Below are 14360 nucleotides of genomic sequence, written 5' to 3' on the forward strand. Positions count from 1 at the left end.
GCCTCATTTAGAATGTTACTGCTTAATTACTTTTGGTGTGTATGTATGAGGTGTGGCCACATTCTCACAGAACTCTTAGGGTGTTTATTTCTTTGCTGTTTTTATTAAAATGCAATCACAAGCGTACTGGAAAAAATATTAGTGCCATTGGAAAAATTCTAATTCTGTTCTAATTCTGGAAAAAAAGAGTAGGTGGCCTGGTAGTACCATCCCCACAGGTTTTTGAGGAGACAAAGCTTTTAATGAGATGCAATTCAGTGCATTCTAAAGGCAAATAAATGCAGATCTACCTCTTCTACAACTTAATTTGGAGAGTTGGATTGCTAACAATTATTATCAAAGCCTAAGTTGAGGCATGTATCCATTCTTCACCCTCTTAAATGTTGAGGAGAAGATGGGGATAAAGAGAGGAAGAGTGACTGAAATGAGTGCCACAACAGGAATTTTACAATTACTGGCTTTTTGGGGGCATTCAAAAAGGCAGTTTCTATATTTTCAATGTACTTGGAGGCCAGGGTGTGCTGTATTGGATGCTGTGTTGAAATTACAAGACATCATTGAAGTGTGAGGAGATTCTTGGTCCTGCTTGCAGGCTATGGGGCACTGTAGGGAAATGTGCGATCTGGGTCTGGTGCAGTCAATCTGCAAAGAGTCAGCCAAGTGCAAGGTGGGGTGAGTTGTGCCTCTCTGCCTTAGGGAACACTCCACTTTCACTCGCTGTGTTTTGTGTTCTTATGTGTTATCATTCTGAATTCCAAGAAATAAAGTAGTTATGTTGCAACCTTCCAGCAAGAGTATTTTCTTGTTTTTTTCTACTCTGCATGTATACAGTGAACATTACAAAGGGAACTAAGTCAAAAGTTAAAATGTTGATGCTAAGCACTTATTAGGGTGACATAAAGCTATACTACTTCTACAGTAAGTGGGCCAGGTTCTCAGCTGACTCAAGTAAGCATGGTTGTCACTGAGCTACTCTTAGTTATGCTAGCTGAGAAACTTGCTCAGTCCTTTTAAATTGGAGATTTACTGTATATTTGGTGGTTTACAACGGTCTTCAATACAAAAAAATAAAATAAAAATAAAAATCAACATTTGCCAGCAGTAACTACTAAGTGGTATCTGAGCAGAATTGTTTCCTATTCTCAGCAAAGTAAAAATACAGGGTAGATACCACTATCTGGAAACTGTTGTAAAATGATAGGGCTTTTTACTGGGAATGACTAAACTCCCATATCATGTTCCATGAGCTGAAATAAGGCTGGAATGTGAAAACATTGCAGTGAGCAATGTACAAGTTTAACACTGATTAATTATCTTAACCTTTGGAGTATCATCTATGGAAGATATCCACATACAGTTCTCTCAAAAATCAAAATGACTACTAAGCCTATCATGGAGCAAGATTACTGACGCCCGAAATTACACTCTCTGAATTAAATGGAGTCACTCTAGGTTCCCACTGGAAAAAGGAAGACAGTGAAACCATGTTCTTTCTCTTCTTGAGAGAAAATGGTGGGCAAACTCACTTCTGCTGATTATGTTAAACAGAAAATAATATGGCTGTGAAGCCATGTTCTATGGCCTATCCATCTCAGGCCACGTAATATGCCAGTTGCTTTACCAGTGGTTGGAAGGAAGCAGTTCCTTAAGAAAATTAATATATAGCATAATTAAGTAGCATTTATTTTCATCTTGCAGCTTTTGTACCCACTGCTTCTCTGATTTCTGGTGGCTCCTTTTCTTGTTGCCTTAATTTTCTCCTACATTTAACTTTTCAAATGAACTCAGACAAATTCCTTTCACTAGCAAGACTGAGAAAATTAGATGGGACAAATCTTTCTGACTAGATGAGTTTTTCTCAGCTCACCCAGCTTCATTTATGCTCATTTCTTATTCATGCTATTTTATTATTGAATTAAAGTAAATTTTGTGATACTTTATTATCAATACACTCATCAAGGCTTTTAAGTAACAATTACTGTGATAGCATCACATGTACAGCATAAATACTCAGAAACCATGAAGCTAGCAGGCTAGGATAATGTTGAAGGTGGAGATTGATTTTGGACAATATAACACATGACAAAGCTCAAATGTAAGTATCACAGTTCAATTATGAACCTGAATTAGTTTCAAAAGAAAAAATTTATACTCTGTTTTTCTAGTATGTTAGTGCAGATTCTGTAAATTCTGAGAGATTTTCAATCCCAGGTAACTGAAGACCCATGCCGTAGTATATAGATTTGAATAAAATTATTCTTGAAGTAACACTGATAAAGTGGCAGATCTGGAAAACGCTTCTTATTCACAGCTATAGAGCATTGTTATATATATTGATATATATATAAAATAAATAAATTAAATAAAATGAAATAAAATATCGGTATAGTTTAAATTACTAATAGAACAAATAGGTACTGTATTATACAATACCTATAATAAATCATTACAATATTTTTCTATATTAAAGGATATTATGAAAGAAACAAAGGTAGAAATTTTAGAGCTGACACTCTTCAATTACAGTTTTAACAGATATATATTTTTATTTTTTTCCATTTTATGAAATCGTTACGGCCCAGTCTTACAAACACTAATGCACATCTCCCTGAGAAGCTACTCACATTAGTAATGTAATTCATATGTATCGCATTGAGGTCTATATCATTTTAATGTCATTAATTGTTTAAGGTTTCCATAAGAAATTAGCTACTTCTGCATAGATAGATAAGTAGACCCTGTTTTTCAAAGGTTATTAGGTGCCTAAAGATGCAGATGGAGGCCTACTGGGGTTTTCAAAGGCATCTAGGTGCCTATGAACCATTCTGTCAGGTGCCTAGGTGCTTTTGAAAATCCCATTAAGCGCCTATCTCCATCTTGGTTGAACCTAAATACCTTTAAAAATCTGGCCCTTGTTGCTCAGGTAATTAGATGGCACTGAAAGTAAGTGGGATAGTGAGAAACAAATATAATAACCTTGCATATTTCAGAGTTTGATGAGCCTTATATTTAAAGTCCATGTGCAAATCAAATTTCCTTCTGAATTTAGCACTCTCCTTCATCCAGTTATGTTTCTTACCACACATTTTAAAACAGAGTTTTGTTAAGGGTTAAATGACAATTACATAATCTCCAGATTTTCTGATAACAGTATTGATGGATCAAAGTACTGCAGGAGAAAAGACTGCTATTTAATTTTGAAGCCTATGTTCCCAAGTTTGGCTACTGTTGAGAAGTATGTTGAGTCCTCTGGCCACAAGTGCACACATCAGTGACAAACAGAGAAGAGGACTGGATTTAAGTGAATTTATCACCTTAAAATGTATTTATTCTTGCCTATGATTTACGTGTTAAATTTATTGGAGTTTTGGTTCCAGTGTGACACACAATGTACAAAATCAATACAGATTTGAGAGCTTTCTAGTGCCCCTGGCAAATATGAATGGCACTTGATGAAAAGTGAAGGTTTTTATAGCACCTACAGTGCCACTGCTTTGGTGTAATTATCACCACATGCTTCACAGATATTTATGTCAATTCTTCACTAGCCCATAGAACAGTTTTTTGTTATAGGTTTGGCACTGTGATGTCCTGCAAGGTTATAGACGTACTTTTATTGAAAGTATTAATTATTTTAAGGGAATTTATAATTCTGACAGAAGTAATCCCTTCTGGGATTAAAGTTAGTATGCATGTTCTCAGAGTTGGAGAAATTCATTCATTTAAAAATTGGTCAGCATTTTCTCCTCTAAGAACTGAGCAAATAAACAGTTTTGAGATGTTTCTGAAGCCATTTAATTCACCCTTAGAAAAAAAATAGATGCATTTTAAAACATGACATTTGGTAAACCCTTTATTTTTAATCTGGATAGTTGCAATTTGCTATTTAAAAATATTGTAATATAAACCTAAAAATTAACATTTAAAAGTGGTCTGTGGGTAAGCACTGCAACTGCATTTTCATAACATTATAACAGATTAAGGGATAAACTCCACTGAAGACAATGAAGGAACCTTATCAAATGAGCATTTCACATAGACTTACTGTAGATTGGAATTAAGCCCTGCTAACGAATCCTGACTCATTTGCATGGCCAGAACCTAATCCTAATGAATCTTCCTGGAGGAAAACTAACATGTTTTCTGTACAGTTACATTAGTTTAGAATTAAAACTCTGCTAAAGAATGCAGATCCTGACTCTCTATGGCAGAACATAATGCATCAGGGTTTTCCATACAAGAATATCCCAGTTAGAACCGGGCTATGTTAGTGAATCTGGAGTCTAATGCAACTATATCTGAAAACAAATGCATCTGATTTTCCTACAGAGATACATTAGAGGATGGATTTGAGTTATGCTAATGAATCTGGATTTGTTAGTAGGGATCACATCTGATCCCTGTGTAACACCACAGGAGATTCATCAGCTACACTTTATTAAACTGAAAAAACCCTTAAATACAGAAATTAAAAGAATATAAATTACAACACAAGCTTCTGCTCTGATACTGTAATAACTGAAACAAACTGAAATGATGCACTCAAATCCCACCCTCAACCCAAATTGTGCTTTAAAGTGGCATCAAAAGCCCTTACATATTAAAAAATGACATACAATAGTTGATTAGGGACAGACTCTGAAATGTAAGCACACACAACTTCACGCATAAATGTGCATGAGCCTAATTTACATTTGCAAATACCTGATGTATATGTAGGGGGAGATTTTCAAAAGTGCCTAAGGGATCTAGAAGCACAGGTCTCATTGACTTTCAGTGCAAGTTGTGTTCCTAAATCCTTTAGGCACTTTAAAAAATCTCTCCCAAAGTAATCAAGAACTTGTGTGCACCTGTTTATGTGTGCCTAACGGTGAAAATCTGGCCCCTAATATTTTAGATATTAGGGGTCAGATCCTCAGGTGAACCCAAGAACTGCTCTGTGGAAGGCTGGGGAAAGAGGCTTTCTGCCTTGATTCTGGGCAAAGCTGGTAGGCTTAGCCTCTCAGGCTGCTCTAATTTGCACTAACTGTAAGCCATGCTGTTGGCTCAAGATTCTTGGCACCCAAGGTGTCCCAGGACCTGGGAGCAAAGAACCTATATCTAGACACTTTGCATATATAACTGTGGTTTTTGCACAGATTAATTGGTGAGTGTGCAAATTTTTCAAGCACAATTCCAGAAGATATTTGAAAATATGGTCTGGATGGTGGTTAGAATACCATCAGTTACAAGATAACAGCACCTACAGTTTGGAAAACAGCGAACCTTGGATCCACCAACTGCATTGTTAAAAAGGTAACAATATTTTTTCTTCATTATTATATAAGAAGTTCTGGGTTTTTTAAAAAAATATGTGTATATCCATATGCTGTTTTTATATGCATGTTCAAGAAACCCTCGCACTTCACATGATTGTACATCATATACACATACTGTATGCCTTCATTGTCTGACCCATATATCTAGTTCTTATATATACACCAGAATTTTCTCTTACAAAGAACTAGGTATATGGATCAGACAATGAAGGTGTAACAGCATGCTTGTTTACAGTGCATATGGTGTACAATTGGGTGAAGTGTGAGGGTTTCTAGAACATGCACAAAAAAAAGAATATGAAGAAGCCATGCAATACAGAGATACATTTAAATACATGTTGTTTTAGTCAGTAAAGCTAAACTCTTACATAACTGAATGAGTTCTCTGATACACAGCAGGAAAAAATATCTAGCAAGAGAGAGCTGCAAAATCCAAATATGCCTGTGCATTTAACTGGTGACAGGAATGAGAATATTGTGAAACAGGAACACTCATTAATGAACTTTCAGCTTTTACTCAGAAAAATAGATAAGAGAAAACACACCTTTAATAAGTCCCTTTTCTTGCAAGGTTTTCAGCGAGGGTCTCCGGCTGATAAACTTCTTTAATCTGCTTTTAACTCGATTTCTGTCATTTGTGTCAGAGGTACTGTAGTTCAGTCTGAAAACTGGAGGGAAAAAAAAGAAAAGCTATATTTCTAGTCTACATTTTTTAAAACTAGTAGTACTATGCGCAAATGTCCTTGGAAAACAATGTCCATGTTCACATTTAAGAAATCATACAATAGGTCAGAAGTATAGCTGGTTGGATAGTACAAAGAGTTTGATTAGTATTTGTGTAAAAAACATGATGAGTTCACTCAGTATTATCCATGGAGACATATCAGTTATTTTTCATAAGTATTTGGATAGCCACCAGTTTATTTGTGAAATGTTCATGAATCCCAAGAGTTTCACATGGATGATTATTCAACTGAAAGTTCCAGTTGGAAGTGTGCTATACATTGTTAGCTGTATACTATTTTTTGTGAGCGGGTGAGATGGTCACAGCGCTGGTGATGGTCTGAATCTCCTTGCCAAGTGAGAATAGACATTACATTATTGTTAATACAGTTGTAGAAAACATGGCTTAATGACAAAAAATGAATGCAAGATGCATTCATTTATGGAAGGAAAAGTGCTCCGATTCTAACTATTACATTTGATTATATTTAGGTATTTACCACACTGAAAAACCTTTGGGCTAAGCCCTTTCCTTGTTTATGCCAGCAAGACATGAATCCCAACTCCTGAGAGTCCACAGGAGGAAATTGTGATGATGCAAGTCAGCTATAACTTCCTGTCTGCTGGCACGTCAACAGGGGACCGTCACAGCCCCCAAAATGGGTTATATTGATGAGAAGAGGTATACCCAAAACCCCAAATTATTCTCTAATTCAGCATTCAGCACCTTTCCATGACTATATTGTTTCATCTTGTGATTAAAGCAGCAAGTAGTGATTCTATATGAGGCAATCTCTACGAGGATTCCCCAACCTCACAGATCCTAGGAGATCTGTGGGAGGCCAGTGGTACCTGTTTTTTTACCCCCGGAGACTTTTCCAGTTTCCCCGTGCCTGGCTCTGGCAATCACTAAGACCTCTAGAGGGCTCTGAGGAAAAGTTTATACAGCAAGAAGCTGTATAATTTTTTACAGTAAGATCTCCAGGGTTGGAGGACGATGACATCTGTCTCTTGGCCCACTCAGTCTCCATCTCATTCCTTTTCATGAACCTTAGACTGCAAAGAACATCCCCTCACAGAATTGTGAATATCCGCTCACCACAAAGGTAGCTGATCCCTCATTCTGCATGGAAAAGAGAAAATCCATAAGTATAGAGTTCCCTGTGTGCTGATGTAGGTGGGATGATTCAGCCCTCCAGTGGCAGGGCTTCTATGGAGCACTAAGGACCCCTCTCCTTGCATAACTTCTATGGCAGCATAGTTAAAGAAATACATATCCTCCCCTCAGATGAAATCTCCCTCGAGATGCAGCAGTCCTCACTAGAAGGATCTGAAAAAAATATTATAGAGGGATATCGTGGTAAAGCCTATGCTGGGTTTTGTGGCAAGGAGTTTCACATTAGTTATAAATAAAAACAGAATGCTAAAAGGTGCAGAATTATAAAACGGTGATGAAGAACAGTACAAAATCCTGGAATAACGTGGCTTATATTACAAATCGGATTTTAACAGCCAAACTTATAAAACGGTTTATGCTTTGCTGTTGTCAAGGGAGCAAAACTTGCCAAATTGTTCATTTTAAGTAAATACAACCATAGCCAATTAAGGAAAGCAACATTTAAACACATGCCTATGATAATCAGAGCATAGTTTGCTTCTGATTTCACTACTGATTTTAACAGAAGAGTGTTCCATTTTCCCACAGCACTAAAATGACCCCACACATACTTCCACAAACTAGTAATCACACAGGACAAATAAAATGACACTTTATTGGAAAATACACAGCTTGGTACAATAATCCATCATTTATGAAAAATAGAATTCACATTTGTAATGGTAGCATTCTTAGCATGATGCATCATAGAACATAAAGATTAGTGTTCAATTGATGGTCGACTCTTTTGTTCACTTTTTATTTTAGAACTTTTTGTCCAAAATTAGGCAATTCTTGGAAGGGATCAGCTAAAATTCCAAGTCATTCAGCCTTGCTATAAAAAGAATAACAAATGGATGTTTCCAGTTCTGCATCATAATAGCACTTTGAAACAGTAAAGTTAATTGTATTTAGTTTTCTGACTGTGGCTATGTAGCTTAAATTCGTGCTCTCCAGAATAGTTAAATTTTTCTTTACTTGCTCCCAGGGTGCAGCCTCCCCACTTCAAATATGGTACAAGTAAAACCACTTAGTTACTTTATGCCTGCCACATTTCTCGTCTGCAGGATTCTGAAATACTTATAAATTATAATTCACAAAATGCCTGTTTGGACGTCAGTATTATCTCTGACTATAACACCAAATTTGTTAAGATGATTTAACAGATCTCAATGTGATTCACATTGAAGAATGGTTAGATAGGAGATCTACAATTCAATTCATGGGGTAAATAATCCTTATGCAGAGAAAGATGTTTTAATCCAGCTGTTTAGTTTTATATCTGAAACAGCAACTATGGTGTTAAAACTACATCTAGAGGTAGAAATCATTATTGTCATAGACACTTTTTGTATATTCCATGTCAGATTATATATAGCATGGAGAAAAACAACAGCAAAGCCAATTTTGATGAGTTTCTGATATTATGCTAGTAAGCACATGCGAGTCACCAGAGGGAAACCTCCCAGAAATTCCAGGGTTTGGATAATATGATCCAGAATTGAGCACTGGCTAGAAATAGTCTTGCTGGGATCTTGTTTAGAAATATCTTTTTTCCTGCCAAACCACTGCTCTCGTGGTATCCCCAAGTTATAATGGCTTTGTTTATATTTGGAAATGCAAAGAGAGCTAAATATTGTTTCCAAATGAAAAAAACTATAGTTATACAACAGAAACACTACAATAAACATTTTCCTATAGTACCTTATTTTTTAAAATTTCAGATGCGGGTGTGACTAATGAAGATCTTCCATTGATGGAAGTTGGCAAATTCAACCAGATTAACTACAAACTTCATATTTCAAGGGGGAAGTATTTCAAGAACAAAGTAAATGGAACACTTCTTACACTATTACATGATCTTTTAAGTTCAGTACGTACCAGTCCATTAAGGGTCTCTGTATCATATTGGTTTTTCTAATTACATGACCCAAACACATATCAACTTGGTCATCTGGCTTTCCATTAGTTACAATGACTGGCTGTGGTCGGTTTGGAATCTGTGAGCCGTCTTCTTGTTTTGCATCTGTCATCTGTTGAGTTTACTCTGTTGATTATTCTTTCTGAGAAATAAATTGTAGATGTCAACAGTTTCTGTTGAACTTCCCATTGTCAGGCCTGCTTTACACTTACCAGCAAATTCGGCAGCAGTCAACGGGAGATATGCAAACTATGTAGAGTAGCTTGTGTATCTTCCGTTCACTTCCTAAAGTCTGTTCTGCACCCCATCTCCTCTACGCTGCGCTGACAGGAAATGCGTTCCCATCAACACAGTGTTGCTCTTTTTCCAGGGATGGATTTATTAAGTCGATTTCCGGATTGATTGAGCAGGTCTTCACTTCTGCTCAATCAATCCCGAGAAATAGATCTGACGGAGGCAAATTTGCTACCGTCAGTGAAGACATACCCATAGTCTAACTTACATATGATATGGGTACTGAATTCTTTTTCTTCATGGCAGCTGGAGCTGTCCATTCTTCTTCTCCATCCAATTATATATGCCCATGATCACCAGGTTCTAGACCCGGAAGTTCTCTAACTGAATGATGTCTATTTTAAAAGTGTTAGTAAGCTATTTTTGCTTTTTTATCCAGTTTGGCTACTCTCTTCATATTTGGCCATTTTGGAGATATAACTACTGTTCTAACTTTGGAAAAGAACCTGAGTTGTCTTCCCAACAGGAGCTGTGCTGGACTATATACAGGAACTGCTATTGGTGTTAATCTGTAACTCAGAAGAGTGATGAATGGATTTTCCTGCTGTAAGATTCTCTTGTACAACTATCTCAGCATTTCCATTCACTTGTGGGCTGCTATTAATCTGATCAAAATCATATTTGGTTAGGAATGACTTAAATTCTGCTTCAGTGAATTGTGGTCCTTTGTCCATTACTAGTTGTTTTGGAATACTGATGTGAACAGAAGTACAGTTCAGTTTCTTCATAACACCGCATCATGTTCCCTTTCAAGTACATTATAACCAGATTATGATGTCCTCTGACTCTGCATAAATTTGCAGCTAATCTCTTCCAAGATCTGTTTGGTAGAAGTGTTTGTACACTGTATGGTTCAACATTGTCTCTTAAGTTGATTTTTACTGGATCTCCTTTCAAAAATCCAGTATCCTCAAATCCTCCACTGAGTTCTTCGATCTTTCTCACTAGACCCATTATGGCTATGTGGTGCAAACAGCCGTAAAATGTCCATATTTCATTCATTTATTATGTTGTGTGCCTCTTCCTGGATATGCACCTTCCCTTGGGATATGAATTTTTCCATACCTTATGCTGGAATTTAACCCACATGGCCTAGGAGTTCTCTCTCCTTACCTCAGGGGTTTTATGATAATGACTTAAAATAATAGAATAATAGAATATTAGAGTTGGAAGGGACCTCAAGAGGTCGTCTAGTCCAACCCCCTGCTCAAAGCAGGACCAACCCCAACTAAATCATCCCAGCCAGGGCTTTGTCAAGCTGGGCCTTAAAAACCTCTAAGGATAGAGATTCAACCACCTCTCTAGGTAACCCATTCCAGTGCTTCACCAACATCCTAGTGAAAAAGTTTTTCCTAATATCCAACCTGGACCTCTCCTACTGCAACTTAAGACCATTGCTCCTTGTTCTGTCATCTGCCACCACTGAGAGCAGCCTAGCTCCATCCTCTTTGGAACCCTCCTTCAGGTAATTGAAGGCCACTATCAAATCACCCCCTCATTCTTTTCTTCTGCAGACTAAACAAACATAGTTCCCTTAGCCTCTCTTCATAAGTCATGTGCTTCAGCCCCCTAATCATTTTTGTTGCTCTCCGCTGGACTCTCTCCAAGTTGTCTACATCTTTCCTATAGTCGGGAGCCCAAAACTGAACACAGTACTTCAAATGTGGCCTCACCATGCCGAATAGAGGGGAATAATCACTTCCCTCAATCTGCAGGAAATGCTTATTCTAATGCAGTCCAATATGCCATTACCCTTCTTGGCAATAAGGGCACTTTTAACACTCAAGTTCTGTTTGTAGCTTCTAGGCTAGTTTCAGATTTTTCAAGTTGCTCTTGCCTTTTCTTCTGTTGTTTGATTAATTCCAATGGCTTGGCTAGCTATATAATTGTGGCTAGGATTAAATCTCTTTAGTTGTAGATGCTGTGAAAGGTTTTTGTCTGTTAATCCAATAACCAGCCTGCCTGATTTTCATGTTTTGCATTACCCAAATCAGTTTTCAGCCAATGTCTGCAGAGCTCTTATGAAACATTCAACATTTTCCCCTAGTTCTTAAATTCTCTGATGACAACATACTCTTTCATAAAGCACAGTTCTTTGGAGTATAAAGTATGCATTAAAAATAGCCAGAACCCTTTTATAGTGATCTTTGTGACTGTCTTCAGTAAAGTCAAAGGATTTAAAGATGTGCTCTGCTTGCTTCCCCAGAGCATAAATTAAAGACAATACCTGTATATGTCCACTCTCTTTGTGGAATTTGTTTGCAATGTGAAATCTTGCAAAATATTACTTCCAATCTGTTTCCATTGTGAAGGCTTGTCAAAGCTGAAGTTCTCTGGGATTGAAGAGTGGCATGTTGGAGAGGTCCTAAAACCTTTGTTGCTTTATTCCCTCTGTCTTCAACCTTTGTTGCTTGGTTTCTTCTGTTTCCAATCTTTGTTACTTTCTTCCTTCTGTTTCTGTTATTAATTTACTCCTGACACCATGTCATGATCTTGTGTACCAAGTTACAGAGCTTGTTTACAAACCAGATGTGTTCTGCATAAGATCCTTTAGTGCTCTTCCAGGTATGTCTAGGTTAATTTAAATAAGGTATTTTACACACAGTGCCACCTAGTGGCTGAATGGTATAATACAGTTTAGCATTTTATTACACGTCTAACACTCATTATAAATAGGTAATTCAGTGGGTCCCATTATATTGGCTAGTCTGACATACAATGGAACAAATTCTGGAACACTGTTTAAATTGACTGAGTAGAGGCTCACATAAATGCCTCAAAACAGCATGCTGCAACTGATAAACACCCAATGAGTATCATTGCCCCTATTTCTCTGCACATATTATTGCCACTGGAAACACAAATGAGAAGGGAAAAGGGAATGCATGCTTGTCTGTGCTGGGTCAGAAAACCTTTACAGAATGTGAAGATGAACACTACGGAAGGCAAAATATAATTCTAAGCTTTCCATTGCCAAAAATTAGAGCAGGACATTACATTCCAGCAGCAAAAGGATATGGAAAGTTTACTCACCTTGTGCAGTAACTGTAATTTTTCGAGATGTGTCCCCCAATGGGTGCTCCATTTCAGGTGCACCTTTGATCAGAGATTTTTGGTAGCAGTTCTCTTTCAGCGCATGAATGTACTCCAGACATCCTCATGCCCCATACTAAGGATATTTAGAACTGTCAGTTCCTTCTCTACCATGAAGTTCCATGAAAGGAAACTCTGAAGCAGAGGGGAAGGAAGGCAGGTACTGGAGCACACACAGAAACACACATCTCAAAGAACTCCAGTTACTTCAGCCGGTGCGTAACCTCTCCTTCGTCTTTGAATAGTGTCCCTGTGAGTGATCCACTTCATATGACTCCCACATGTATCCCCACAGGGAGGAGAGAGCTTCAGAGTAGAATCTAATTCTGAAGACAGAACTTCATTGCCAATTGTAGCATCTGATTTAGAGGCATGAACTAAAGCACATTGTTTGGAGAAAATATGTTTTCAAGTCCAGGTTGCAGCTTTACAAATTTCAACACTTGGAACTCCTTGAGTAATGCCACAGAAATAGATTGATACCTTGTAGAAGGGACTAGCACTCTAGAAGAAGGCTGCATGTTGGTAGACTCATAACATGAGATAATATATCCAGAGATCCACTGCCAGAGTCTTGGTGGAGATTGTGGATCCTTTGGATCTTTCCACAATTGAAACAAACAGGGAGTCTTTCTCAATGGTTTAGTGCTGTCCAGATAGAAGGCTAACACCCTTCTGACATCCAAGGTATGGAAGCCAGCTTCCTCCCTAGTCTGCTGTGGCTTTGGAAATAAAAACTGGGAGATGAATGACTTGGTTGATATAAAATTCTGAAGACACTTCAGGTAGAAATTTAGGATGTGGCTGTAATGAAACTTTTTCTTTGAAAAGAACTATAAAGGAAAGATCTGCCATTATAGCCTCCAGTTCTCTGACCCTCTAGGCAGAAGTAACAAGCTTCCAAGAAAACCATTTTCATGGATAGGTGAAGTAAAGAACACATAGCCAATGGCTTAAAATGATATTTCATAAAGCACTTAAGGATTAAATTCAAATCCCATATCCTGATAGGCTCTTTAATCCATGGAAAAGGGTTAATCAGGCCTCTGTGGAATCTTGACCTTGTAGATGACCTTTCACAGATGAATGAAAGGTAGTCCAGCATGGTGAAAAGGGAAGAGTGAATAGGAGAGACTTGGGTACATCAATAGTGAAATCTCTTCCATTTCTAAAGGTTAAGTATTTTGCATAGACACCTATATACTGTTTAACAAAACCTGTTGTACCTCTGTTGAACAGGAGATCTCTATTTCTGAAAACCATCTAGGAGTTACACCTGGAGCTGCAGAATGTCGATTTTGGGGTGACATGTCTGACTGGAATTCTGAGACAATGAAGAGTAACAAATTTGAAGTCTCAACAGTGGACGAGAAGCAAGTCAAATGAGGTAAGGGTATCAAACTTGTCTTGGCCAAGTCGGTAAATTAGAAATAACTTTGGCTTTGTCCTGCTTGATCTTCTTCAGTACTCTCAAGATCAATGGTGTTGGTGAATATGCATAAGGTAGACTCTTCATCTATGAAACAGAGAAGGCATCCACCAGTGATTGAGGATCAGCTCTCCCCTTTGAGCAGAATTTTATGAACTTTGGGTTGACAGTGGTGGCAAAAAGGTCCACTTCTAGAACCCCCCTATTAGGAATATGCTATGGACAACTTGAGGGTCCAACTCAGAAGTGCCTGCTCAGGTCATCAGCTAGACTGTTCTGTACACCTCAGAGGTTTGAAGCGGAGGTAAATATCTTGTTGGCTATGCACCAGTTCCAGAGTTTTATTGCTTTGGCACAAAGTGAGGGAGAGCATACCCCACCCTGACAACTGATGCAGAACATGCAGGTAACGCTGTCTCCCATGAC

At 37.8% G+C, this 14360-nt stretch overlaps 1 protein-coding gene across 4 annotated transcripts in view; it reads right to left on the bottom strand.

Annotated features, from left to right (window-relative positions):
• Positions 1-14360, bottom strand: part of ARHGAP15 (Rho GTPase activating protein 15) — a 431141-nt gene that overhangs the window by 169037 nt on the left and 247744 nt on the right. For all 4 annotated transcript variants that reach the window (XM_067549899.1, XM_067549898.1, XM_067549900.1 and 1 more), the window contains one exon: positions 5864-5986. In XM_067549899.1, coding sequence (XP_067406000.1) covers positions 5864-5986 — 123 coding nt within the window. The remainder of the gene's footprint in view (positions 1-5863; positions 5987-14360) is intronic.

The sequence above is a fragment of the Emydura macquarii genome, unplaced genomic scaffold (genome assembly GCF_026122565.2).
Source record: "Emydura macquarii macquarii isolate MOO-44397 ecotype Brisbane River unplaced genomic scaffold, CSIRO-AGI_Emac_v2 contig_1253, whole genome shotgun sequence".
Lineage (NCBI taxonomy): Eukaryota > Metazoa > Chordata > Testudines > Chelidae > Emydura > Emydura macquarii.